Genomic DNA, 27,918 nt, shown 5'->3' with positions numbered 1-27,918 from the left:
GATCCACCATATTCGTGTCATAACACATGTCAGTTCTTCTAAAAGGCAGTGATCCTATCCTTGCTTGCTTTGCTTGTCTTGCTAAGCCCACCATCATCTTTTTTGCCTCTACATATATTCACCACGTGATTGACACACGCACACACACTTTTATCATCCTTAGGCACTTATCCTAGTCAGTGTGAGAGATTGGCTTGCTGGTTTTGTGAATGACTTGGGTTTAAAACTCTCTTTATCCTTTCCTATTTGTCACTTAATCGGCCGCTTCCCCTATATTTCTTATGTATTTTCAAAACACTTAAAAAAAAAAAAACAAAACACAATCAACACAGTCCATTATTGTATCCATCTGCCTTTATAGGACTTGGTAGGCCCTTGGGCAGCCGATGTGCACCCTTGGTTCGATGCCCTGGCCTCTCTGGGGTGATCACTTAGGCTCCCTTGGTAAGATAACCATCGCCTCTGTAGTCTTGGTAGGCCACTGGGCAGTTGACGCGCACCCTTTGTCCAATGCCTTGGCTACTTTGGGGTGGGGTGCCTTGGGGTAAATCAAAATTTAGGTTGGTCTACTTTTCTAGCCCTATTTTGGGCTTGAGAGAGGGTCTTGTGCTAAGAATTGCACTTAGCTACTTAAACAGCTCCAAAACATGTTTATTTTAGGCTTATTTTAGCCAAAACCCTAAAATAGGGAGCGGATTGAGAGAGTTAAGTGGGAGAGGATCTAGAACCTAATTTTCTATAAATTGGCAGCCAGTCCTCCACTCTTTCCTTTATCTCGTTTTAGCAAATTTCAGGTGTTTCAGCTTGCTACCCATACCCCGTTCGTGGAGGATATCTCAGTCGAAGCTGTCCATTGTTGTCTCCATCAGTTGACACTTGATTTCCAACTCTCTTTAGGCAGTTTGGAGCTGATTTCAGTCAGGTGACTGCTGGTCCTGTGCAGACCTGCTGTCGTACAGCTTGCCACGTCATCACAGTCTTGCTGCCTATGTTTTCACTCTCTCTCTCTCTTCTGCAGGCTGTCTTGACTGTGTTTTCAATCTTTTTCTCTCCTGCAGGCCGTCTTGCCTGCGTTTTTAGTCTTTCTTTCACATGTTGTCTACGTTTTTAGTCTTTCTCTCTCCTGCAGGCTGTCCTGCTTGCGTTTTAAGTCTTTCTCTCACTTGCTGCCTACATTTTCAGTCTTTCTCTTTTCTGCAGGCTGTCTTGTCTGCGTTTTCAGTATTTCTCTCTCCTGCAGGCTGTCTTGCCTGCGTTTTGTCTTTCTCTCATCTACTGCTTGCGTTTTTAGTCTTTCTCTTTTCTCATTGCTGTTTGCATCAGATCTAGCTTCTCACTGTTGCGTTTGTTGGTGTTCGACATCTGGAGGCTGCCTTGCTGCGATTCGGATCCGTTCGGAGTACGACACACTCTCCAGCTCATTACCCCTGCCCTGATGCTTGAGATACAGGAGTTCGAGGTTCAGTATTCATTCACTACATAGTGTGCTTGCAGCATGAGCATCGTATTATTCAGTAGTTATATCAGTTCATTTATCCATTGTGTTCATTGTCTCTGAGTTACCCTAACCCTAACCGTGTTCTTTTATCAGTCTGTGATTTGTCGTACGGTTTCTGTTTATGTTTTTGTGTTAGGGTATTTCTTAACAGAAGGGTGCCCCAAAATTTAGGGTTTTTGGGAGCCCACTGAAAATCTCTCAGACCACTTCCCTTTTTAGGGGTTTTCATCAATTAAGTGTGTTTTGGGGCTGTTCAAGAATGCCAATCAGTTGAAAAGCGTGTTTTAGCTCAACAGTAGTTGTATTCATGAGCAACTACTAAGAAGAGTTTCTTGTACATTGCCTCTCTCTCTCTCTCTCTCTCTCTCTCTCCCTCTCATTTTTCATGCCTTGTTTTGCCACCAAAACAAATGTGTTTTGCTTTCATCCATTTAATTTTCATCATGGCATCAGAGCCCACCTCTGATCCACATCCATTTTAGAGCCGGTTGACAAAGTTAAAGAAGAAGTATATTCACCATAGCCATCTATTCTCTCTTAAGAGTGTGATTGATCTTGGAGAGCTCAGGGAGGAGAAAAGAGACAAAATTTTGTGGTGCTATTGATTAGAGACCTCTTTATCAGGAAAAGGTGCAATGTTCTGGGACTTGAGATCCCTGACCTGCAGATGGCAACCTGATTTGATGCTACATGCTCTCCATAGAAGGTATAATCTTTGGGGCTATGTTAGGGTGTTCAAAGGTCCTATAGTGGGGCATCTCCATCTCAAAGGATTCTTGGAAACTTTACTTTCAGCTTGAAAGGTTAAATTTCTTGATGTATCTCATGTTTTCTTGTTAAAACTCAAGTGTAGTGTCTCTTCTGTTTTTTTGGGACTTATTTGAAAGATTTCTTAGTCTCCATTTCCAAGTTTTCATTAGTGGGTGACTCCATGGGCCTTTGTACAATCAAATGCATAGAGCTTGGAAAGCAGTATTGAGCTCACATGTGTATGCATACACCATCTTCTTCAATTTATGGGTTGATTAATGTTTTTAAACACTTTAAATTTTGTTTTTAAGTGGTGGAATTAGTCAAGAAGAGATTCATAAGCCTTCTTATCAAGGGAATGCAATGTCAAAGCAATGCAAATGCATTAAACTCCTTCACTCATCAATGCGATGTATAAGCATCATTATGAATTGTATCTCATTCTTGCAAGCTCATTATTCTGATATTGCTGATTATTTAAATAGCAAATCAGAGGTTACTTGTCCTCATTTTGTATTTCTTTTGTAGCTCTCATCTTTGATTGCTTCCACTACCACCTTATTGTAAGAGGACTAGACATTGCCGTACAAATGATAAGATCTTCCTCAACAACTAAAGAGGAGCTTAGGCCTTAGATTAGGAAAATTGACAGTGAAAATTTCCACCCATGGCAAGTCCTTATTAAGTACAAGATGATGGAAAGATGCTATTGGCCTTTCATTAAACGCACAAGGATAGTCAGTCTTTCCAATCCGAATGATGTTGAGGATGATGAGAAGGCTCAATCTATCATAATGTTACATTTGGAGAAGTCACTTATACACCATGTGGATTAACTCTCCAATGCAAAAGCCAAGTGGGGTGAGTTAGAAAAGCTATATGGTTTGAAAGGAAAAATTTTTAAGAGAAAGAATTTTTTTTAAAGATAGAGTTCTTTAGCTTGGAGTTTAAGCAAGGAGAAGGATTGGGGAAATTCATCTCCCACATGAAGGGTCTGATGGCACATTAGTATTAGTCCAACCACCAATTAGTGTGAAAGATGTCATTCTAATTTTGTTAAAATGAGTCAAAATGTATATTTTGCTCTTGTAACAACCCTTACAAATATCCCAAACCTTGCTTTTGAAGGAGTAATTCAATCGTGTCTAGATGAGGAGAAAGCTCAATCAAACTCAAATGAGACATGTACATTAGTATCAATAGAGCAAGTATTCATGGCCTAAGCAAGAACAAGATGTTCTTTTTGCCATAGAAAAGGACGCATAGTGAGCAACTTTTGGAACAAGTGCCTTGTCATGAGGATGTGAAATTTTGAGATGCTTTAATCTTGTTAATAACATCTGATTAAGTTATTAATCAAATGTGCAAGGTTGTTTAAATACATGTGATGCACATGGTAGATATTCCTTAGTAACAAGCCAAGGATCTCGAGGATGCAGTGGGTATCAAAGGCAAAAGTTGTGATAAGTTATGCTGAGTGGATTTTGTTGGTCAATTGGCATCAGATTAGACCCTAGGGCAGTGGTTTGGCCAATAAGCATCGGTGGTGATACTAGGGACTAGCATTAATTAATTAATTAATGCTAGTCTAAGGGTCAATAGAGGTTGGGGACCACTCCAGGTTGTTGCAAATGGCCTAGCTAATTTAAATATGAATGGACATATTTCATTTTGGACAGGATCAGAAGGGTTGAAATTAATTTTCAAGATTATTTAAATTTAAAAATTAATTAAAGGGTTGAATAAGCTGAAAAATGGGTTTAGAAGATTGTCACTTGGCAAAAATACCCATGCAAATTGAGAAAACGTTTTTAAGAGTTGGGTCTCAGCCATTTAGTTAGTTTACAGCTTGAGAGAGAGAGAGAGAGAGAGAGAGAGAGAGAGAGAGAGAGAGAGAGAGCCGTTGGTCCATTTTTTGATCAAAGAACAACAATTTGCTGAAGAAGACATCCATTTGGGGGCCTCAACATGTAGGGGATAGTAGAGTTAGCTTTTAGGGGTTGGTAACAACATTACTGATCAGCTGACAACATTTTGGAGGTGCTTGGCAGTAGGTGATTGCATTAAATGCAGGCTGGAGCAGACATCAGGCATAATTTAGGGTTTTCTTATGAAGAAAATCAGATGTTTCTCGTATCTTGGCTTTCTCTCACATTCTTCAATCCATTCTCATGAGTTTTCAGCACTTCTCAACCATTTAGAGAAGATCTTAACCAAATCTGGTGGACAGTAGAGGGATATCTATTGTTGAAATTAGGGTTTGAGAGACACCTCAAGACCTGTGCCAATTGGCGAAGGCATCGTACATTGAATTCAGCACCTGAAATTTGTATAAATGTTGGCCAATTGGTAGTTCCATTTGTGCAAGTCCTGGGTGAAAAATCAATGGGCAATTGGTCCGAATTGATTGCTGATTGTTGCTATAGCAAAGAGGCTTTTTGAAACAGCAAAGGAGATTGTGAGTAATCAAGTTAAAGAAATACTGAAAGGGATGCCATTTTTGGAGCCAACAGGAAGTCCAATGCCTGAGATTATTAAGGTAATTTGTGCATTTCAAGTTATATTCATTTATTGATTGTTGTAGTTAAGTGCTTAATTAGGGAATTACTATCCTTTCCAAGAAGGAAAGCTAGTTTCATGGTTTCATTGCCGGGATACCACTTAATCTCTTGATTTGGTGGGCACGAGGCATGTGATTGCAAGGCAAAGCTTTGTGCTAGTGTTGATTTTTGCTTTCAGCTAAGAAATTACAGCAATATGTCTTCATATAGTGAGATGCAATCAACCAGTGATGATGTCTCTTAGTATGAACATTCACATGGGAATGAAGGAAATGTAATGCCTGACCTCGGACAAGGCTCAAACCATGGACAACAAGCTGAAAATGTTATTGTTGGGCAAGATGTAGGGCCTTCAAGGCATAAAGAGACTAGCTAAGTGAAGAGGAATTTGATGACTAGTTTAAGAATTGGATGAGGATAGCAGCAAATGTCTTTACTGAATTGGTAGAGGATCCTCAGTTTACCTGATTTTTGAATGCTTTGAAGAAGCATAGCAAAGGCAAGAAGAAGAAGACATCTTCTACACCTTTGGGACAATAAGGTGTACCAAAGATAATGTCAAAGCCTTCATTTGAAGCTCCCAAAGATGCTAATGAAGTAAAACAGTTGGTACCTACGAGGCAAGGAATGCAAATGCAAGGCCATCATGAAAGTGCCAATCCAATGGATTTTGAACAGCCAGGCATGCATGCATGCTATGATGGGGTAGCTAGATATGTTGGTGAAAGCACGATTCTTCATGCTATGGTTGGACAGGGATTGCATACGGGAATGTATCACACAAATCCCTATGATATGTAGCAACCAATGCATGGTGTGCAGGCTCAATGTGTTTGGCTATGGCTGGAAATATGCAAAACCCTATGTATGGCAGCATTGGCTTGATGCCTAGGGTACAAAGTAGCATGTTTGACAATACATTTGCATCCGTGAATGCTTATGGGACTCAAGGAATGAGTGCTAGTCATGCAAATGCTCTGTTTAGACCATGATGAGGGCGGAAAAGCATTGAAGTTTGAGTCCTTTAGTGGTGCACAAGATAGTCTGAAAGCTTAGACTTTCATTTAGTAGTTTGATGCAGCCTATTTAGGGGAAAACTTTAGGGAGTCCTTGAAGATTTGAAAGCCAACCACTTTCTTGAAAGGGAATGCATTGCAGTGGTAGTCTACTCTTTTGATCATAGTAGCTAAGAAATATGTTTTTTTGAATTTGAAACTTACGAAACGTTACTTAAAGTACGAAATGTTTTTGAGAGTAAAAAACATGGGCGTTTTTTTTTTTTTTGGGTGAGTTGGAATCCAAAACATAGTTTTTGTGGATAAAAATTATTGGGCAGTGTTAAACATGATGATGATGATGTGTAATGACTCATGAGGGCTCAAGATTTTGAACGAGAGACTAATATTTTTGTGATTTTGTTTAATTATTGGACTTTATCAATCTAGTATCTATTCTTGTCTTAAGAGTTGAATATTATATGACTTTAGTGAGTTATTTATGATATATTATGATTCATTCTCGATTTTGACATTTTATCAGTTTATTTTGAAATGAGAATCATGATGTTGCAACTTGACTCAGTCCATTTTGTAGATAGGTATTTACATGTTAATTTCAATTTTCTTTGTATGATATGTATGAATCATAATGTTTGAGTTCTAAACCATAGTATAGCTTGTCCAAAGACTAACTTTGACATAAGTGACAAGTTAATAATGGATCATGGATATGTAACGTATTATTCTCAATTGACTCTATTATCACTCGAGCTCAATTGGCTATTCTTTGTTTAAGAGAGAGTTCTATAGAGGTTTAGAACCTCTTTCCCTAGTCAAAACTATTAAAAATCCCTATATAAAAAAACCCGCGTTTCTTATTTTACCCCCTCTTGAAAGAAACTTATGAAACATGTTTTTGCCGTTTCATTTCTAAGCGTTTTTGACGTTTCTGGCTGCCATACTTTTAATGTAAGGTAGAGGACCATCAATGTGGGTACAATTCAAGCAAATGTTTGCATCGAATTGGTTGACAAGTACCTTTGATGTGGACATCATGATAGCTTGAAATAAGCTGGATGCTAAGGAATGTAAGAATTTGGAGCAACATAATAAGAAGTTTTGGGATGCATTGTTGCCTATTACTTTTTATTGCCTCGTATCCTTTCATGAGCAAGTGGAAAAATATATTTGTGGGCTGGCTAAAGAAATCAGGGATTTTTGTATTAAATCCATCGTGTCTAGCATGTCTCAAGTTATAGAGACTATTGCTATAGCCGATACTTTGCTACGTGGGAAGGGTTCGGATTTCTTAGAGAGTGGGAAGAAGCTTAATAAAATGTTTAAGGCTGAGAAAAGGGGCAGATTTGAAAATCCTCTTGTAAAGAGGCCAAAACATCAAAGAAAAGAATTCAAAAACATTGCCACAACGTAGGGAATTGATGATTGCAAATAAATGTTTCATTTGTGAACAGGAGAGTCACATTGCAAGGGATTGTCTCGATAGGCACCAACAAGTTGGAAAATAAAAAAATCAAGGAGATTCTAAAGGAAAGAGGCCCAAAACATTAGTGGGATTGGTGCCTGATGTTATTAGTGTTCAACCCAATGATGATGCTATTGAGTTGTGGAGAGCATGGGGCAAAATTAGGTATTAGCATGTATTGATTTTCTTTGATAATAGTGTACAAGCCAACTTCATCTTTATAGACATGACAGCCTGTCTAGACAATGGGATCCATGGGGGAAGTTGGAATGGCATGTGAAGGGTATGCAGAGCCTATCACACCGCTCATTAGAAAGCTTTGGTTGCATACACAGGGATATGTGGATAGCGAAGAGTTCTTCATTGCTCCACTCGAGGGTTGTAATGTATTGCTTGGTATGCCATGGTGTGATTGTATGCATACACTGATTGATTCTCATGCAAAAAAGATCACTACTCAGTATAAGGGAAAGGCACTCATACTTAACGTAAAGTTGAAAGGTGAATTTGTCTCTGTTGTATCTGCAACTGCCGTTTCTAAAGTAATGAAAAATCATCTTTCAACGTTTTCAATGTACTTGTCTTTTACTAAGGATAAAGATAATAGTGAGAATGTTGGGAACATGTCTAAGTTAGAGAAGGATCGCATGTCATTTTTGAAAATGTATGCTAATTGCTTCTCTCAGTCGCTTCCAGGATAGCTACTGTGTGAAAGACTAGAAGATCATGGCGTTAGATCTTATCCTTGGAAGTAGCCCACCTAATATGCCATCCTATAGAGTTAGTGCAGCCCAACAGGAGGAGATTATGAGTCAAGTGAATGAGCTGTTAGAAAAAGGGCTAATTCAACCTAGCTCATCTCCTTTTTGTTTTCCAGTGCTCTTAGTGCGGAAGAAGGATGATTCATGGATATTGGCGTATATGCACTGATTGTCGTGCTCTGAACAAGGCCACGATAAAGAATCACTTTTCGATTCTTCGGATCAATGATGTTATGGATAGATTGCAAGGGGTAGCCATATTCAACTGTATAGATTTGAAAAGTTGGTATCATCAAATACGTATTAGATTGGAAGATATGCCTAAGATAACTTTCAAGACATCTTTTGGGTTGTATGAGTTTCTTGTTATTCTTTTTAGGCTTACAAATGCTCTTACTATTGGGAATAAAGGCCCTCGTGCCTTTTAATGTACTCGGGTGTGAACACACCCTTAGCACTTGTACTCACACACACACACACACACACACACACACACACACACACACACATATATATATATCTATCTATCTAAAAACCTAAAGTGGTACACTCGTCATTGTACCCACAAATCGTGCACACTCTACTCTGCTCTCTCTTACTCTCTTTGTCTCTCTGCGCCTAAGGAACGATTGTCTCGATCTTCGTACTTCCCCGTCACTACAAATTGGTATCAGAGGTGTGGTTGAGGCGTTCGTACTTCTCGGAGTTTGAGCAGGAGTTGTCACAGGTGAGCAGGTCGTGAGGTCGTTTTCTGACCTGACAAGAACGCGTGAGGTAGTCAGTCGTTAGGCAGCTGACGTGTTGCTAGTTGGACAGGCGACTGGTGGGAGCTGTAGGCGTGAATCAAGCAGCAGTTGTTTTTGCAATGGGACTGGATGCGAGCTGATGGACGACGCCTACAAAGCAACTGACAGGCGATGAGCGAGCTGCATACGCAACAGGCCTCCACACGCGATGGGACTGACGGGTGTCCTACACACTTGACGTGACTGCGAATCCTCGGCGTAACAGGCGTCTGGCTAAGGTCAACGGCCCATATTTTTGTTTACTTCTTTTTTTTAAACCCCTTTTTGCCGGGTGTTCATACCTACAAGCACATATAAAAATCCGTGTCTTAAAATTTGGGTTTCCCAAATTTGTGCCCGACACACATTGTAGTGTTCTTTGGACCTGAAATTGCAAACATCGAATGAGACAATTTGTCTCAAAAATTGCAGGAATTTGTGACATTTTGCCTCTGACATTTGGGGTTTTTCATTTTATGTACATGCAGGTTCAATTCCATGTAATTTGGACATCCAACACTTGGAAAATTTGGGGGTTTTGTTGAAATTGTTCTATTTTAGCAAAATTGGCCTGTTCTATGCATGACAGAGAAAATGCAGATGTGTGGTTGATGCTTTGAGCATAAAATTTTGGGGCTTTTGACCATGTGTGTCAAATTTTATGCCCGTGGGTACATGTACAACAGAAATTGCAGCTAAAATTTGGGATTTCTCATGTAATGTGATGTATGTGCCCTTGGAACAGCTTAATCAGTTGTGGAATGCTGTAGCACATGGTTCGGTGCTTCTGAAAATTTATTTACAGATCTGAAATCTCTGCTTCTACGTGTTCATTTATTGCTGGTTGGTACTTGTTTGTACCTTGGTCACTTGGGTGATAGTTTGGGCCTTCATTTGCTGATTTTTTGGTCACATTTGGGCTGAAAATCATGGCTGGTAGCAGTAACAAGAGTAATCTCATGCACATAAAGAAGCTTGAAGGAGCACATAACTTTGCAATTTGGCAAAAACAGTGCTACAATATCCTGTTGCAAAAGAAGCAGACAAAGCCGATTAAAACCAAAGGGGCAAAGCCCGGGGACATGGAACAGGAAGATTGGGATGAGTTAAATGAGCTTGTACGCTCAACCATCGAGCTATTGATTTCTGATGCCTTGTTGTTTAACATTGAAGGTTTAGATTCTGCATATGCTATATGGACTAGACTAGAAGAACTGTATGCACAGAAGAGTGCTGCAAGCAAAGTGTATTGGCTGAAAAAGCTTATGGATTGGCGTATGAAAGAGGGTACAGCAATGCCTACTCACTTGAGTGAGTTTAACTCTATTTTTAGCCAGTTGGTTGCCTTGAAGTTCTTGATTGATGAAGAATTTAAGGCTACGTTTTTGCTTTGCACTCTTCCAGAGAGTTGGGATACATTCAGGACTGCTATGAGCAATTCAAATGCGATTCTTTTGTATGCTGATGTAGATAGTGCTCTACTCATGGAAGAAATGAATCGGCAGAGCAATGCATCCAGTAAGACTTATAGTGCTTTGCATACTAGGGGCAAATCATGGCAGAAAAGTAAGTCTGATAGCAAGGGACGCAGTAAATCACGGGGCAAAGATATTGAATGCCATCATTGTGGTAAGAAGTGTCACTTTAAACGTGATTGCTACAAATGGAAGAAAAAAAAAGAAAATGACAAGAAGACAGATGATAGCAAGGAAGAGAAGAAAGAGGGTCAACCCAAGAAGAGTAGTGTCAAAATTGAAGAGGTGAATGCAGTCACTCATGACAGTGAGGACAGTGGGAATGACGTACTTTTGGTCTCTTCACACTTTGGTGCACATGCTTTACTTGCAGATATAGATGAGGATATGCATACCTGGATTCTCGATTCATGTGTTTTCTTTCACGTCACCCCTCATCGAGAGTGGTTCTGTTAAGCGACTCAAAAGATGAAGAAAAATTCTAAAAGGATACAGTCCGACACTCAAAGGGCACGAGATCCTTTTTGCCTCCCAGCCTTGCCTAGTTATTGCTAGCAACTCGCATCGTAATCCGATTGCCAGCCGTCATTTGTTGGTGAGTCCTACTATTCTTGGACTCTCTTTAATTCTAGGCTCCCCTAAACCCCGTTCGGGCGCCCAAGGCCCCGGACGGTCATCCCTCGTGCCTGTTTCCCGTAATTTACCTTATAAATATAACATTTCCTTCATTGTTAAGCGACTCAAAAGATGAAAAATTCCAGAAGAATACAGTCCGACACTCAAAGAGCACGAGATCCTTTTTGCCTCCCAGCCTTGCCTAGTTATTGCTAGCAACTCGCATCGTAATCCGATTGCCAGCTGTCATTTGTTGGTGAGTCCTACTATTCTTGGACTCTCTTTAATTCTAGGCTTCCCTAAACCCCGTTCGGGCGCCCAAGGCCCCGGACGGTCATCCCTCGTACGTGTTTTCCGTAATTTACCTTATAAATATAACATTTTCATTAACATAAATGGACTATATCCAGTGGAAGAGTGCTTGGCACTATTATATGCAAACTCTGCTATCGGTAGATACTCTTCCCAATTAGTTTGCCTTTTACTTACATATGCCCTAAGCATATCTTCAAGGATTTGGTTAACCCTTTCAGTTTGCCCATCCGTTTGCGGGTGATCCACTGTACTCATGCTAAGTTTAGTATCAAATTTCCTAAATACCGCACGCTAAAATTGACTATCAAATTTTCTATCGCGATCAGAAACTATATTTGCCAGAAGGCCATACAATCGGTATATGTTCTCTACGAACAATCTAGCCAATTCTGGTGTTTTAACATTAGTTGAAGTTGGAATGAACCTAGCCATTTTTGTTAACCTATCCACAATCACCCACACAGAGTCGTGCCCCTCTGTGTTCTGGGTAAAGCAACAATAAAATCCATGGAGATACTCTCCCATTTTCCTGAAGGAATCTCTAGTGGATGGAGAAGTCCTCCCATTTTCAATCTTTCAGCTTTATTAACCTGGCATTTATTACATTTGACCACATAGTCAAGGACGTCCTTATTCATTCCAGGCCAATAGAATTGCCTTTTAATAAAGACTATAAGTCTTATTAACTCCTGGATGTCCCGCACTAGGGGTATTATGACACTCAAAGAGTATTTGGCGCCTAATTTCTATATCTTTCGGGACACATACCCTACCCTTGTAGAGTAAATAACCATTATCAATGGTAAAATTCTTCCACTTGAATCCGGTTTGAGCAACCCTTGATGCTCCATTTCCTTGTCGAACATCCTCAGATATTCCTTCCTCAGTAGAAGCACTTTCATTTGGATCCCCATTTTTTATTGCTTCCCATATATTGGAATATGCCGGATCAACCTGGCATTTCTCTTTTAAAGATTCAAGCAAGTCGGAAGTGAACTGAGTAAAACTCAATTCATTTATGATGGGCATTCTGCCGAAAGCATCAGCTACTATATTATACTTTCCTTTTCTATATCTTATCTCATAGTCGAACTCTTGGAGGAGTTCGGCCCATCTGGCTTTACGCCTGTGTAAATCCGGTTGATCATTAAGCCACTTAATGCTTTCATGATCCGATAAAATCAAAAGTTTGGCACCATACAGATAGTGCCTCCATTTCTTCATTGCATGTACTATTGCATACAGCTCCCTCTCATAAACAGAATAATTCTGTTTTGCACGGTCTAATTTCTTGCTTTCAAAAGCAACTGGTCGACCTTCTTGTAATAAGACCGTGCCTATCGCCTTATCACTGGCATCGGCTTCAACCACAAATGGTTTATTGGGATCCACGATTAATAATACTGGAGCTGTAGCAATAGCTACCTTAAGTTTTCGAAAATTTTCATTTTGGTCTGTTCCCCAATTAAAGCTCTTTCCTTTCCCTTTAAGTTGGTTTGTGATTGGAACAACTATTTTGGCATAATCTCGAATGAATCTACGATATAAAATCCAGATAAACCTAGGAAGATCTGCAGCTCTTCCAGGTTCCTTGGAGATGGCCATTCAATAATTGCCCTTACTTTTCCTGGATCCATCTTGATTTCCTCTTTCGAGATAATATGCCCCAAATATTTGACCTCTTGTGCGAAGAATTCACATTTAGTTTTCTTCGCATAAAGGGAATGTGTTCTTAACAATTGGAATACCAATTGTAAGTGTTCCAAGTGTTCTTCTCTTGATTTACTAAAGATCAAGATATCATCCAAGAAGACTACTACAAAATGTCCTAGATAGGGCCGTAACACACTATTCATCAGCTTCATAAAGGTAGCTGGTGCATTAGTGAGGCCAAAAGGCATCACCAAAAAATCATAATGCCCGTATCTAGTGCGAAATGCTGTCTTAGGAACATCTTGTGCCTTAATTCTTACTTGGTGATAGCCTGATCTTAAATCTATCTTTGTGAAGAATTTTGCCCCTTGTAATTGATCAAAAAGATCTTTCATTCTGGGCATAGGAAATTTATTCTTCATCGTTATTTTATTAAGTGCTCTATAATCAACACAAAGTCGCATAGAACCATCTTTTTTCTTTACTAATAAAATTGGCGAAGCCCAAGGTGAATTACTGGGTTGTATAAATCCTTTATCAAGGTAATCCTTAATTTGTCTTTCAACTTCTTGGTGCTGTGTTTCACTTAACTTATACGGTGGTTTAGAAATAGGGTGTGTATCCTTATTTGTGTCAATTGGGTGATTTATATCACCCCTATCTGGTGGAAGGCCACTAGGTAAATCAGAAGGAAACACATCTTTAAATTCATCTAACAAACTACTTAATTCATTATTTACATTCAACTCACAAACATAAGAAAATTGTTGCTTTATATTACAGAAAGTAAAAGTGTTTTGTACAGGAAGAGACCATAACATATATACCTCACAAGCTTCCTTCTTTATCAGCTTTTGAACCTCAGTGGAACACAACAAAGGATTATCAGATACTTCATGTTCACCTGGAATGACAAAAGTCTTACCATCCCTTTCAAATTTCAGTGTATTATGATGATAACTACGTTTTAAGGATGGTTCCAATCCCCATAGCCACTCCCTCCCTAGAGCAATATCAGCTCTTTCCATTTTCATAATTTGGAAATCAAGTTTATCTTTATATCCTTGAATCTCAATTTCCAAATTGGATACCATTGTATCCCATATTTTATTATCTTGACCTTGCATCATACGAACAACATATTGATGCCCACTCTTTTGTTGGGGAAGTTTCAATTTTTTGACAAGTGCATAATTTATAAAATTATGTATAGCAGAGTCATCAATCATGACTCTAACCCTCTTTCCAGCTATCAATCCATGCACTCTAACTAAATCATGTGGCCCAAAGGTAGGCTGCCACATAGAAGTTGACATACAACACTTGTGTTGTACATCCATGTGTAAGACCTCTAAAGATTTATACCTTTCATGCCCCTTTAATTCTAAGGTCTGCACTACATGGATTTGTTTTTCTTTTCCCTTGCCCTTGTCCTTATCCTTTTCTTTGTCTTCCCCCTTTTTCCTTTGAGGGCAATTCCAAGCAGCATGGTTAGGGGAAAGGCAATTGAAACACAGCTTTTCTTTTTTGGCCTCATCAAAGTCATCTGGACTTAACTTTGGCCTCACATATTGTTTTTTTTCAAAAGGTTGTTTTTTGCTCTTAAAAAATAGCATTTTCCTTTTAAATTTGCCCACAAATTTTGAGGTTTCCAATTCCTTAGACTTGGGCTCCGTATCAGTGAGACTAGTGAGTGTACCTGGACGCATACTATCTTCATTGATTAATGCAAATTTAATTGCCTCTTCTAGCGTCTTAGGTGAACTCCTTTTTACTTCCTTTTTATAGGCCTTATCTAGTCCCCTAATGAATCCTCTTGTCTTTTGAAATTCATCTATTCCTTCACGATATTCCTCTAAATATGTCAGCAGGGGTCTTCCCTTTTGTCTGATATAATCCCAATCTTTCCAATTTCTTTCCGTTTCATTTTCAGGAAGGAATTCTTTCAAAAAGACGGATTCAAATTGAGCCCAAGTTTCAGGTATTTTATTTGCCTCCTTTAAAGTTCGCCACCATTTATACGCTTTGGGCCCCAAAGTTAAACTAGCCTCCAGTGCTTGGAGATGTGGTGGAGTATTTTTAAGTTTATGTAAATCTTTCCATTTTTGGAGAAAATTAAAGATTGTATCTTTATTTCTATCTTTTTCCTCCCCGTGAAACTGAGGGGGTTTCATATCTTTTAGAACTGGATTATCCCTTAACTTGTGGTGGGGTTCCTTAGGATCTCGCATAGTCACATCTAAATCTTTCGATGAAGATGGGATATCCGAGGTTTCTATCTTATTTTTATCCCTTTCTAACAATAAAGTTAATTGAGATTTCATTTCAGTGAGTGTTTGAGTTAAAAATTCCATTTGAACCCCCTGAGTCTGCACACGAGCAGTAAGATCATCAAATTGTTCTCGTGTAGCAAAGAATTCTTCCCACTGTTCTTCTTGCATCTCCGTTTCATGGGGATCTACCACAGGGTGGTCCCCAAAACTAGAACCTTCCATTACTCCCTCTTTCCCTTTTTCTACCATTAATACACTGGAATTGGAAAGCAAAGATAAGAAATTTGCATACAAAGTAAAGTACTTCCCTGGTTATAATGACAGGGCAACTGTTGCTGGTTTTATTAATAAGCCCGAAGAGTAAGGAACAATTTTTGTCTTCCCGGACTAAACCAGTCACGCTGGAAATGAAGTTCTTTGGTAGAAAATGGGACTATCACGTGAACCACCAGTATGTCTTTTATGTGTAGGACGAATCTGACTGATTTCAGTCAGTTGATAACGGATTTGGCTCCTAACTTGAGTCGGCTGGTGACGAACCGTTGAATGATTACTCTCCCAAGACAATTGGTATGACGTGAGGCACGTGAAGTACTGTCTCACCCTTTTGATCTCCCTGCGGCGTCTCACGCGAAGAGACGTCTCCTTGCGGCGTCTCACGCTTTTCACCTCCTCTTGCGGCGTCTCACACTTTTTGTCTCCACACGGCCAGTTTTAACGTATGACGGGTGACGTGTCCGTCAAATCGCCTGGGCCTCGCCTGTAATCGCCGTTGAAAAAAAACTTCACGAATGACTAACAAAATCAGGACCCGACGGCTCCAGCAGGATACGATGGCAGCTCTGATACCAATGTTAAGCGACTCAAAAGATGAAGAAAAATTCCAGAAGAATACAGTCCGACACTCAAAGGGCACGAGATCCTTTTTGCCTCCCAGCCTTGCCTAGTTATTGCTAGCAACTCGCATCGTAATCCGATTGCCAGCCGTCATTTGTTGGTGAGTCCTACTATTCCTGGACTCTCTTTAATTCTAGGCTCCCCTAAACCCCGTTCGGGCGCCCAAGGCCCCGGACGGTCATCCCTCGTGCCTGTTTCCCGTAATTTACCTTATAAATATAACAAGTTCTCTACCTATACATGGGGTCGACTTGGTGCTGTCCATCTTGGGGACAACTATGCATGTGACATTGCAGGTATTGTGCAGTTGTAATTTCAACATGGCTCTGTCTTCATACTTTAGCATGTACGGCATGTACCTTAGCTCAAGAAGAGCTTGATTAACACAGGGTAGCTAGATGATGATGGTTTTCATACCACATTTGGTGATGGAAAATGGAAGATCTGTAAGGGATCTAGAGTGATTACCAGGGGTTGTAAAAGTGATACTTTGTATCCTCTCCATGTATCTAGTGTGAGTGATCATGTTGTTGTCGTGACCGAGCAGCCAAGCGTTCTTTGTGGCATGGTCGGTTGGGACATATGAGTCAAACATGAATGAAAGTGCTTTCTTGTTTGGGTTACTTGCCTTGTCTTCGTTATGTTGATTTTGAGCATTGTGATCATTGTATTTGTGGTAAACATGCACAGACATCTCGTAAAAAGTCTCTTTCGCTGAAATCTTCTCCTCTAGAGTTAGTACATTTAGATGTATGTCAGATGCGAGGATTAGCTTTAGGGGGAAAGAAATATTTTGTCACCTTTGTCGATGATGCTACACGGAAGGTATGGGTTTATCCTATTTGTAGCAAGGATAAAGTGCTTGACAAGTTTAAAAAATTCTTGGCATTGGTTGAAAATCAAATGGATAAGACACTCAAGTGTCTTCGCTCTGATAATGGTGGGGAATATGTGTCCAAGGCCTTTCAGGCATTTTGTGACAGCAAAGGGATAAAGAGGGAGCTCACTGTCCCTCATAATCCACTCCAAAATGGAGTTGCAGAGCGTATGAATTGGACCATACAGGATAAGGTCCGTACAATGCTGTCTCATGCTGCATTACCCCATGCTTTTTGGACAGAGGCTGTTATGACAGCCGTACACTTAATTAATTGGTCACCAAACAAGTCTTTTTGGGGGGGGGGGGGGGGGGGGGGGGGGAAAGAGGGGAGTTCGCCAAGAAGTGTGGTCGGGCAAGCCACCTTCATATGCTCATTTGAAAGTGTTTGGCTGCAAGGCTTTTGTGCACATTTGTAAAGAAAAATGCAGCAAGCTTGAGCCAAAGTCTTGTAAATGCATTTTCCTAGGATATGGTGACAAGGGTGAAATGCGGTATAGATTGTGGGATCTCGAGAAAAGGAAAGTAGTACATAGCAATGATGTTATCTTTCGGGAAATCACATGCATAAACAGCCCGAAAAGATTGAGGAGGTCCGTAGGGTTGTATTCCGGAAGAAATACCTTTTGGACAGCAAAATGTGCCCATTGTACAGCAGCATATACTTGCTGTAAATGAACCTGTAAATGCATAAAATAATGCTGGAAATGATCAGCCAGCTATTGCCCGTGATAATGAGCCACTACATGTGTAGGAATAGCTAGGACAACAAGCTGTTAATGATGATTTGCAGGCTGAAATGCCAGGATAGCAAGCTGAAAATGCTCAACAACCAACAAACAATGATCATTGGGTTAGGAGATCGTCTAGGGCTACTAAAAAACCTGATAGATTCATTCTTGGTGCAAATAATGTGGCTGATTATGTCATGTTGGCTGACTGTGGTGAATTGTATTGCTTCAAGGAAGCAATGGACAGACAGGACAGCAAGAAATGGTATAAAGTCATGTTGTCAGAGATGGAATCTCTTGAGAAAAATGGCACTTGGGACTTGGTGCAACTGCCTAAAGAACAGAAAATACTTCCATGCAAATGGGTTTACAAGATAAAGGTCACTTTTGGTTCCTCACCAAAGTACAAAGCAAGATTGGTTGCAAAGGGGTACAAGCAGGAGCATGGAATTGACTTTGATGAGATTTTCTCTCCTGTAGTCAAGATGACTACATTGAGAACCATTTTAGGCTTGGTTGCAGCTGAAGATATGGAGCTCATACAGATGTATGTAAAGATTGCATTCTTACATGGTGATCTGCATGAAGACATATATATGCAGCAGCTTGAAGGGTTTGTTGAAAAAGAGAAAGAACAGATGATATGTAAACTCAAAAGAAGTTTGTATGGGTTGAAACAAGCACCAAGAGAATGGTATCATAAATTTGATACATTTATGCAATCTCAAGGTTTCTATAGAAGTCAAGTAGATTACTGCTTGTACACTAAGAAGGCAGCAGATAGCAGCCTAATTATCTTGGTTCTGTATGTTGATGACATGTTGATTGTTGGCAGGGATACTCATGCCTTGAATTCACTGAAGCAAAGTCTTCATGGCAGCTTTGACATGAAGGATCTTGGTGATGCAAATCACATTCTTGGTATGCGAATACTCAGAGATAGGTCAAAAGGATTGCTCTATCTATCTCAGTAGGAGTATATCTCCAAGGTTTTGCAGTGTTTCAATATGGAGGGGGGGAAAACAATTGGGGTTCCATTGCCTCCATATGTGAAACTCAGTGCAAAGGACAGCCCTACATTTGATGATGAGAAGGCTGAAATGGCCAAGATACCATATGCTTTAGCTGTTGACAGTTTGATGTATGCTATGGTTGCTACACGTCCTGACATTGCCTTTGCAGTGGGAGTGGTTAGCAAATACATAGCAAACCCTGGTAAAAAGCATTGGGAAGCAGCGAAAGGCATTATGAGATATCTCAAAGGCACAAAGGAATTGTGCATCTGCTTTGGAAAGCAGAAGGCATTTGTTGTTGGCTTTACGGATGCAGACTATGCTGGTCATGCGGATTGTAGAAAGTCCACTTCTGGGTATGTGTTTACCTTCACAGGAGGAGCAATCTCTTGGATCTCCAGGCTACAAAAGTGTGTTGCACTATCTACTACTATGGCTTTCACGTCTGGTGGGAGAGCTTGGCATCACATAGTTACCTGTTCTCCATTGTGATAGTCAGTGCTATCATTGTAGCACGGAATCCCGTCTTTCATGCAAAGACGAAACACATACAGGTGAAGTACCACTTCATTAGAGATGTACTTGACAGCAAGAGCATTGAGCTTGTCAAAGTGCATACAGATGATAATCCTGCAGACCTTCTCACAAAGGGTCTTTCAGCAAAGCGGTTTGCTTATTGCCGACAGATAATGGGAGTTGGATAGATATATGTATTTTAGCTTTGTACATAACTAGACTTAGCTGATTCTTTTCTCCTCTTAAGGCACATTATCTTTAGGTGGGAGGTTATTGGGAATAAATGCCCTTATGCCTTTTAATGTGCTCGGGTGTGAACACACCCTTAGCACTTGTACTTACATATATATATCTATCTAAAAACCTAAAGTGGTACACTCCTCATTGTATCCACAAATCGTGCACACTCTCTACTCTGCTCTCTCTCACTCTCTCTGTCTCGCTATGCCTAAGGAACAACTGTCTCGATCTTCGTGCCTCCCCATCACTACACCTATCACTTTTAATTAGATGATAGATTGCATTTTCAAGCCACATAGAGATTTGTGGACACTTTCTTTGATGACATGATTGTTTATTCAAAGAATGAGGCAGAGCAAAAAAGACACTTGGACATTGTGTTCAATGAACCGCGTGAGTATAGGTTGGTTATGAATGAGAAGAAAAGTAAACTCTTTTTGTATGAAATCCACTTTTTGGGGCATATTGTATCGACTAATGGTATTCTCATGGGCCGTGCAAAGGTTGAGGCAATACGATCATGGCCATCTTTGAGAAATGTGCAAGAAATCCGCAGCTTCTTGGATTTATGTTTTTACTGTAGGAAGCATGTACGCAGGTTTGCTAAAATTGTATCTCCGTTACATGCTTTGCAGAAGAAGGATGTGCCATTTAGATGGATAGTAGTGAAAATTTCAGCATTTGAAAAGTTGAAGAAAAAGATGACATTGAATCCTATGTTTGTATTGCCTCATCTAAGGAAGTCATTCGTAGTTCACTGTGATGCAAGTGGTAACAACATTGGGGCTAGGATGGCCGAGTTGTGGTTTATGAGAGCCAAATTTTCCATGGTGTAGAAAAGAATTGTAATGCATGCACTATCTACGTGAAAACATTATTTATTGGGGGCTGATTTTATAGCGTAGACAGACGATTAGACTTTGAGGTATTTTTTGACATAGACAAAGTTATTAGAGAAGCATATGAGATGGGTAAATTTTCTCTCCGTGTTTCATTTTGAGATTGTACATATCGATGGTAAAAAGAATGTTGTGGCTGATGCACTGTCACGTAAGCCACAAATTTCAGCCGTCAGTATAGTTTATCACACTAAGTTGGATGCTATAAAAGAGAAATACGTTGTTGATTCAAACTTTGCTAATGTTTATGATTAGCTTTGCAATGGTTAGAGACATGAGCACTTTGTGCTAAGAGATGGATTCTGATGATGCATGGATGATTGTGTCACAAAGTAATTAAGACCTTGAGTTAGCAGTGAAAGTCATGCTCCTCTTGGTATTGATGCCACGGTCAAGGCAATGGAGCATTTCTTTTATTGGCCAGCTTTGAGGCATGATGTAGAACAGTTTGTTAGGATATGCATCATATGTTAGAAGGTAAAGTATGATAGGCAAAAGATATTGGGTTTATTGTAGCCCTCTTGGCAAAGCATTGCAATGGACTTTATTTTTGAGCTTCCTAGGACACCTACAGGGAATGATGGGATATGGGCTATCATTTGCAGGTTTAGCAAACAAGCCCATTTTATTTTGGTGAGGAAGAAAATAAAGGCTAATCACATGACACAATTGTTTTTGTAGCACATCTTTAAGTATCATGGTATGCCAGAGACGATTGTTAGTGATCGAGACCTCAGCTGACCAGTTGATTTTGGAAGGGGTTGTTTGAGAATATGGGTGTCACGCTAAAATTCTCATCATCCTTTTCTCCACAGACAGATAGCTTGAGGAAGTAAATTCCTCAGTGTTAGATCTTTTGAGGTGCTATGTTTCAGATAACAAGACATAGTGGGAGTAATATTTGCCCTTGGTTGAGTTTGCTTACAGCAACACAGTGTATAGTTCCATTGGCAAAGTTCCATTTGAGGTGGTTAAGGGTGGCAAGAATGGTGATGTACCAGAGGATATGTCTGCTAAAATTCAGCTTGAGGTTGAGGAGGTGGATGAGATTTTGGTATCTGAGAAGATTCTAGCACATAAGGAAAGAAAGGTCTCTAGGAGATACTTGGTAAAATTTCAGAATTATTCACCAATGGATGCCAAATGGATGGAAGAGGATGACTTGGTAGACCATCCTCAGTTGTTGTAGCTTTACCTAGATGCCTTTAGTTAGAGCCGACTTTATTTAGAGCTTAGTCAAGTTCAACAGAGCAGGGGTCTGGAGTATTGCCTGATGCCCAAGGGGGAGGTAGCACTTCCACTCTGCTAGTTGTGGACAGCTCTCGAATGTAGTGGATCTCGGATGTATTTAGCATGCATCCAAGGTATTGTGTTGATAGTATGTTTGCCATATGGTCACTATTTAGTATACTCGTCACTGTAAGATGTATGCAGATGGGTATGAGTTTCACCCGGCATTGGAACTATACTTTTGCATCAGCATATGATCAGTTTGGCATGAGTTTTGCCTCAATTTTAAGACAAAAATTCGATAAGTTTCAGCTTAGTTTTTTATCAGTTTGAGAATCATTTATGGTCACTTTTGGGATCAATTTTGCATTGATTGCTAGTCAGTTTTTGCAATGAGTTTGTAATCATTTTAGGGTTACATTTGCAGCAGTTTGTGATCAGTTCTCAGATTGGCAAGTCGTTAGTTTATGCTGAACTTGGCCGCTATTGTTTGCAATCTATCTGTGTTGGAAATCAAACCCGTATGCATGTGTGCAGCCTCTCGACATGCACAAAGTTTGGGGATTTTTGCAGCAAACATCAACTGCCACTCCATATCTTTAAAAAAATGTGGGGCTTTTGTTCAAATCTCCAAAATTTACCAACATTTTGGGGATTTATGTTTGGTGTGCAATATTGCCCAATTTCATAAAAAATTTGGGGCTTCTCATATTTGAGGCCAAAGTTCACCAAATTTCATCAAACTAATTTGGGGCTTTTGTGAAATTTATGCAAATCCATCAACATTGAGCCAATTTCATCATGTACATCAACATTCGGGGACATTGGAGCCTTGTTGAAAAATATTCTGTCATCGTCAATTGTGTGCAAAATTGTAAGTTTTTTGAGCATTTTCTTGCTTTTTATACCATTGTACCTTTTGATACACATTTGGCAGTCGCTATTGTGAAAATTCAGCTGTATGTAGCAAGCAATGGTATGCCAAAATGACTTGCTGAATATGTTTTTTGTGATTTCTACAAATTGGATGATACAAATTATCTGATGTGGGCATACATGATGAAGTATGTTTTGATTGCCAAACAACTTAGGGGAATGGACAAACAAATCATTCATCATCTATTAGAAAGTTGTGGAAGCATTAGTTAATCCAAAAGCTAGGGCCAAAAACGGAGTGTTCGTATTGCGTCCGATAAATCTATATGTGCATTGATTAAGAGAGAAATTAAACTCGGTGGCTGCTGGTTGCAGAGGACAGCTTATTATTCCAAATGCTGTCAGAGAATTGTCTTGGTGAAATTCATAGTTGTAGAATAGATGTTTGGAATTAATGTGAAAAGTAATACTGCAATGTGGGGCCAATCAAGTGTCTGCTCATCTCAATTGCTTGAGGGAAATCTAGCCCAAAGTGGTAAAGTATTTTATTTTCAATTTATGGTTTGTTTTATGTATTTATTGCTTGCTGTAAATAAATGCATTTTAGGGTTCCACCACCCTTTTGTAAGAAGGCAGGCTGGTTTTAACTAGGGATAGGAGTTAAATATAAGTATATCCAAATTCCACACTTACATCATTGGCCTCATTTAATGCAAGGAAGTATGAGAGGTGTTTCAGGGGGTTTTGCATAGGGTCTCAGTTTACCATTTGCTAAGAATCTTGAAATGCAGCTCTCATCTTTAAACAATGCCTAAAAGAGCAAAAGTTTGCTAAACCATGCATAACTTTGTTAGGCGAATGCAATAGATTTGCAGCATTTAATGCAGAGAGAAAAGTCTCTCCTCTATGCAAAACCCCTCTCACCTCAACACACACACACTAACACACAAGATCGTGTTCACACACTAGGCAGATAGCTTTATCTTTGACAATTTTGCGCCATCATTTATGAGCTACATATGAAAATTACAAGCATCCTGGCATTTACCTGTCTTATTGTTTCATGGAGTAGGATTTAGTTCAAGCAATCAAATCTTGTGATGCATCAAGTACTTCTGATGCTCTCATTTCAATGAGACGTGTTATGATTCCTCAGACCATACTGACAGAGATTGTTGTGCACAGTGGCAGTTGCTCGCTTGCTTTTCCCACAGCAAGCAAAGCTGGTGACAGGAATTTCACGCCTAGGGGCTACATCTGAATTTACTGGCCTTGGAGGTTATAACCTTGGTCAAAGTTCCAAAAAGGAAACTGATGTGGACCTCAATCAAATTCCATCACAAAAATTCTCTTTGAAAGAGCTGCCTATAACGGGCAACTCAATTTCTACACCTATGATGAGTGAGGCTCTTGTCAAAAGAGTGCAAGCACTTGAAAAAACAGGTAATGTACGTTCAGTCAATGTTTTCAAAAATATGGAATCCATTTTCCTATGTCTGAATGTTCATGATCTGCTTTATGGGATTTATGTTTTTGCATATCATCTGCATTATGAGATTTATGTTTCATGCAGTCATTCTTTTAGGAGAGCTTGTAAGTATCATTTGCATGACACTGCACTCATGTACGTGAATATGTCCCATTGGACTGTGCTTGTATAGCTGTTCAGAATTTTTCCGTTTTGGTTGGAAATATGAGTTTCAATAAATTCTCTCTGAAATTAGCTGTGCATTCTCAGTTGAACTGGGCAAGAGGATTTTTCCGCGTTGCACTGCTGTTATCAACAACTTCATGGATGATGACCTATCCGAACTAAACTGTATAGAAATGGGAACTGCAGAGGAACAGAGAACCAAAAAACGCCGTTATTATGAGCTCAAAGATGTACTTACAGTGGCATTTAGGAAGGATGTTGCTGCCATGGACAGACGGAAGCCTGAGAAACGGGACGTGCAAATGTCGTCATCCTCCTCTTCCTCCTCAATATTAAGATAGCTAGTACCTTTCACAAAGCAGGTCTTTACATCTGTGTTTCACTATCCAAGAAAACACCCCTCATTCATCAAGGTTGGGGTTTTTCTAGAAAGCAGATGCTGTAATTTGAGGCAGAACAGATCATGTTGTACATGCCCCAAGGTCATATAAGGTTGCTACACAGCCACAAGCTCTGGGTTTAGAAAAGCTGCTTGTGTATATGACCTTGCAAGCTTGTGTGTGCGTGCATGCTTGCATGCACTTTTGCATGTGCATGCACACACACCCCTCTTGAGAGAGAGTTACGCCTAGTGGTGCTAATAAGATTAAGAAAGATACAACAGGTCCCTTCATGGAAAAGAAAGGTAGAGCAACAAACGGAAGGAGATACATGGGAACAATATAGAGCACAGTTAAACAAGATGGAATTACTTATAATCATGCCTGTATCATGACCATGCATCTTGAGTGTCTAATATCAGATTGAGTTTCACAGGGGGTGGTGAAAGCATGTTCTGCTGCATGATGGGTAGGGGGAATTTAGTGGAATAGCTCCTGATCCTCTCTATAAACTGAAGTCGTTAGGTCGATCGTTCTTGAAGGGTAGGGTGGAAAATCTGCAAGCATGCATGTGCATGGTGTATGGTCATTCTACTTGGCTGTACATGTCTCACACATCATCGTGTTGCTTCTCTCTTTACATCTACTGTTGCCATTTCACCAATTAGACCATACAACTCGCAGGGCATATTAGATGTTCTAACAAGTCTGCTCCCCTAGTGACCTCCAACTGTTTAGAAAAAATAGAGTTTTATGGAAATGCCCTTGTAGTTCGTGGGAGTTCCAGAATGCATCTCAACTCAAACAATTACTGAGTTACCTGTGTATGTTCTCTCAAACTGCTCTAAATTTTAACTAGTTCTATATTGAGAACCTACCTATTTTTCCATAAATCATAATCTTTTTAATATTGTGTGTATAACACCATCAAAAGTCATCATTATATCATTCCATATTCTCGTGAAACACAATTATCCTGATAAGAAGTTGCCCACAGTGATGGGCATTTTGATATTTTGATCAATTGAGAGTGTATATTGGGAATTTGACAAATATGGGGGTTCTTTGATATTGTATGAAAATTTAGGTGTATTTTGGAATCTTGTCAAAAAACTAAGGTGGTTTGGTGATATTTGCTCCATGTACATTTTATTATGCAAAGGTAAAAGTATGTTTCACATTGTGGTATCATTACATAAAAGAAACGTCACTAAAAGGTTGTAACATTCTTATGGATTATTATATTCCCTTATGGATCATTACATTAAAGAAATGCAGCTAAAAGGTTGTAACATTCTTATGGATTATTATATTCTCTTGCAAGAGCAAAGTTAAATGTCTCTCTTCCATAACTTTTTAATGCGTCTTTGGTTCTAGTGACTATTTGTAGCTTCAAAGTTTTTGTACGAGTGGCTTAGTAATTCCCTTGCAATAGCAAGTAACTCCTCTCTACTAACATCGTATGAATCTCTTGACATCACTAAAAGGTAGTACCATTCTTATGGATTATTATATACTCTTGCAAGAGCGAAGTAAGACCTCTCTTCTTCCATAATTTTTTGATGCATCTTTGGTTCTAGTGATTATTTGTGGCTTCAACATTACCATGTGAGTGGCTTAGTGATTCCTAGTGATAGGTATGGAATATCATTTTCTTGCAATATCAAGTAACCCCTCTCTTCTTTGATAGTGTTGTCAATGCATCTCTTGTTTTAGTGACTATTGTGGCTTTGACCTCACAATTCCTAATTGGTACCGAGAGTATCATGACTTTCCCTATGAAGCATCAATGATTGGACTTTGCTTTTAGGACATAATCTAGAGTGCATCACATGCAATCATGACAAATAATCTAAGGTGGTTGAGATTATAATTGGTAGCATTTCAAAGCAATCTGAAGTGCCATTGCTCAAGGTATTTTTGTGCTTGCTTGTTTCTTACTATCATGTCAACCTCCCATGACATTTCAAGATTTGCACTTGGTTGATAAGATTTCTAGGTCTTTGGGAAAAGCTAGGCTCCTTGAAAGACTCAATTCTTTTTGTGCTAATGGCACACTCTTAAGGAAGGCTTCTTTTTTGTGCAAATGGCACCTTGAGGTGAGTTATAACTCAAACCTTGATATATGCCTTTGTTCTATATGCCTTTGAGGTGTCTAAATGGATGTTAATGCAAGTTATGAAACATAACATTGCACACTTACTACTTTTTATCGTATTTAGAAGGTTGGTAAGAGTACAATTTGTGTTCACATAGCCATCAAATTGTAATGCCTAAATGAGGACTACATTACAAGCTCTTCAAAGATGTCTATATAATAATATAAACATTAAAAAAATTTGTTTCCACCAAAGAAATTTTATGCAAATCAGAAAAGTTCCTATAATCATCATTCCAATCTTGCATAGAATGCCAAAACCACCTTTCTTGAAAACAAAAAAATTATATCTAAAACCACCACCTCAAGATATGGTTATCACTGTCAAATATTTCAAGCTATAACAACATATTTGTTTGTCTATTATACAAAACTTGAAACAATTTTACCTTGGTAAGTGCTACTTGATGATAAGTTCACATGCATTGTACTTCAATGCATCTCCAAAATCCTCCTTTCTCTAATATGTTAATTCTAAACCATGTCAAACACACCTTGTGGCCCCTTTCTTTTAATCCTATTGAAAATGAAATACATGTGTTTGCAAGGAACATAAATCAATAGCTTGGTTGCTCTTCTTTGAAATCTTTTGCAAGTGTATCTTGGAAGATCAAATAGTCACTGAATATATTACATCCTTTGCCCAAGAGCCTTTAGTGTTGACATGTAATATATGAGACTCCACACACATTATTGATTGTCCAAATAACTCGTGTATCCAATATTCTTCTATCTTATTTTGTGTCGTCTTGGAATTATTTTGTCAATTACACCCTCCATTCAAGGAGCTTTTCATCTCTTTATTTTGGATAAGTTGCACTTGGACCCCTCACATTAGATTTACTAGTTGGACCTCATTGAATGTTTTTTACCTTCCCATGGAAAGCAAATACATATTTTTCAAGCAACTAGGAGACTTTGCTTCATCAACTATACTGGCCAACCACTTGATGCAAAGCTAGGGGGCCCATTCTCTAAGGCTCATCCACAACCCAATTGTGGGTGTTAGATGTATTGCAAAATTGTATAGATCCTTCAATCAATCAACTTGGGTATTTGTGATGCCCTCGACAACATGGTATAGAGATGCCTCTAGTCATTTTATTTCCCTCATTTATGAATCTTCCTTATTTTTTTGTATACCATCCAACACCCCAAAACATCTAACTTTGCTTCTTGGATTGGTCTTTGAAATTCCCTACACAATCTATGTTACCCTTGATTCTTTTGGCATATCTATTTTTTATGCATTAATTGTATTCTACAAAGTATTCATTGTA

The 27,918-nt window shown here is 39.3% G+C and overlaps 1 protein-coding gene across 3 annotated transcripts in view; it reads left to right on the top strand.

Annotated features, from left to right (window-relative positions):
• The window catches only part of LOC148040324 (BTB/POZ domain and ankyrin repeat-containing protein NPR1-like), a 49,049-nt gene extending 23,692 nt beyond the window's left edge, over nt 1-25,357 (top strand). For 2 of the 3 annotated variants that reach the window (XM_087698359.1, XM_087698342.1), the window contains 2 exons: nt 23,632-23,889; nt 24,185-25,357. In XM_087698359.1, the coding sequence (XP_087554485.1) occupies nt 23,632-23,889; nt 24,185-24,441 (515 nt within the window). In that variant the 3' untranslated portion in view covers nt 24,442-25,357. The remainder of the gene's footprint in view (nt 1-23,631; nt 23,890-24,184) is intronic. The other variant, XM_087698351.1, reaches the window with a different exon arrangement.
• The last annotated feature ends 2,561 nt before the right edge of the window (nt 25,358-27,918 follow it).

The sequence above is a fragment of the Lygodium microphyllum genome, chromosome 2 (genome assembly GCF_053477565.2).
Source record: "Lygodium microphyllum isolate KBCC chromosome 2, Lygodium_microphyllum_v1.1.10, whole genome shotgun sequence".
Taxonomy (NCBI): domain Eukaryota; kingdom Viridiplantae; phylum Streptophyta; class Polypodiopsida; order Schizaeales; family Lygodiaceae; genus Lygodium; species Lygodium microphyllum.
Note: the sequence above shows the minus strand (reverse complement) of the source record. Positions and strands in the feature narration are given on the sequence as shown.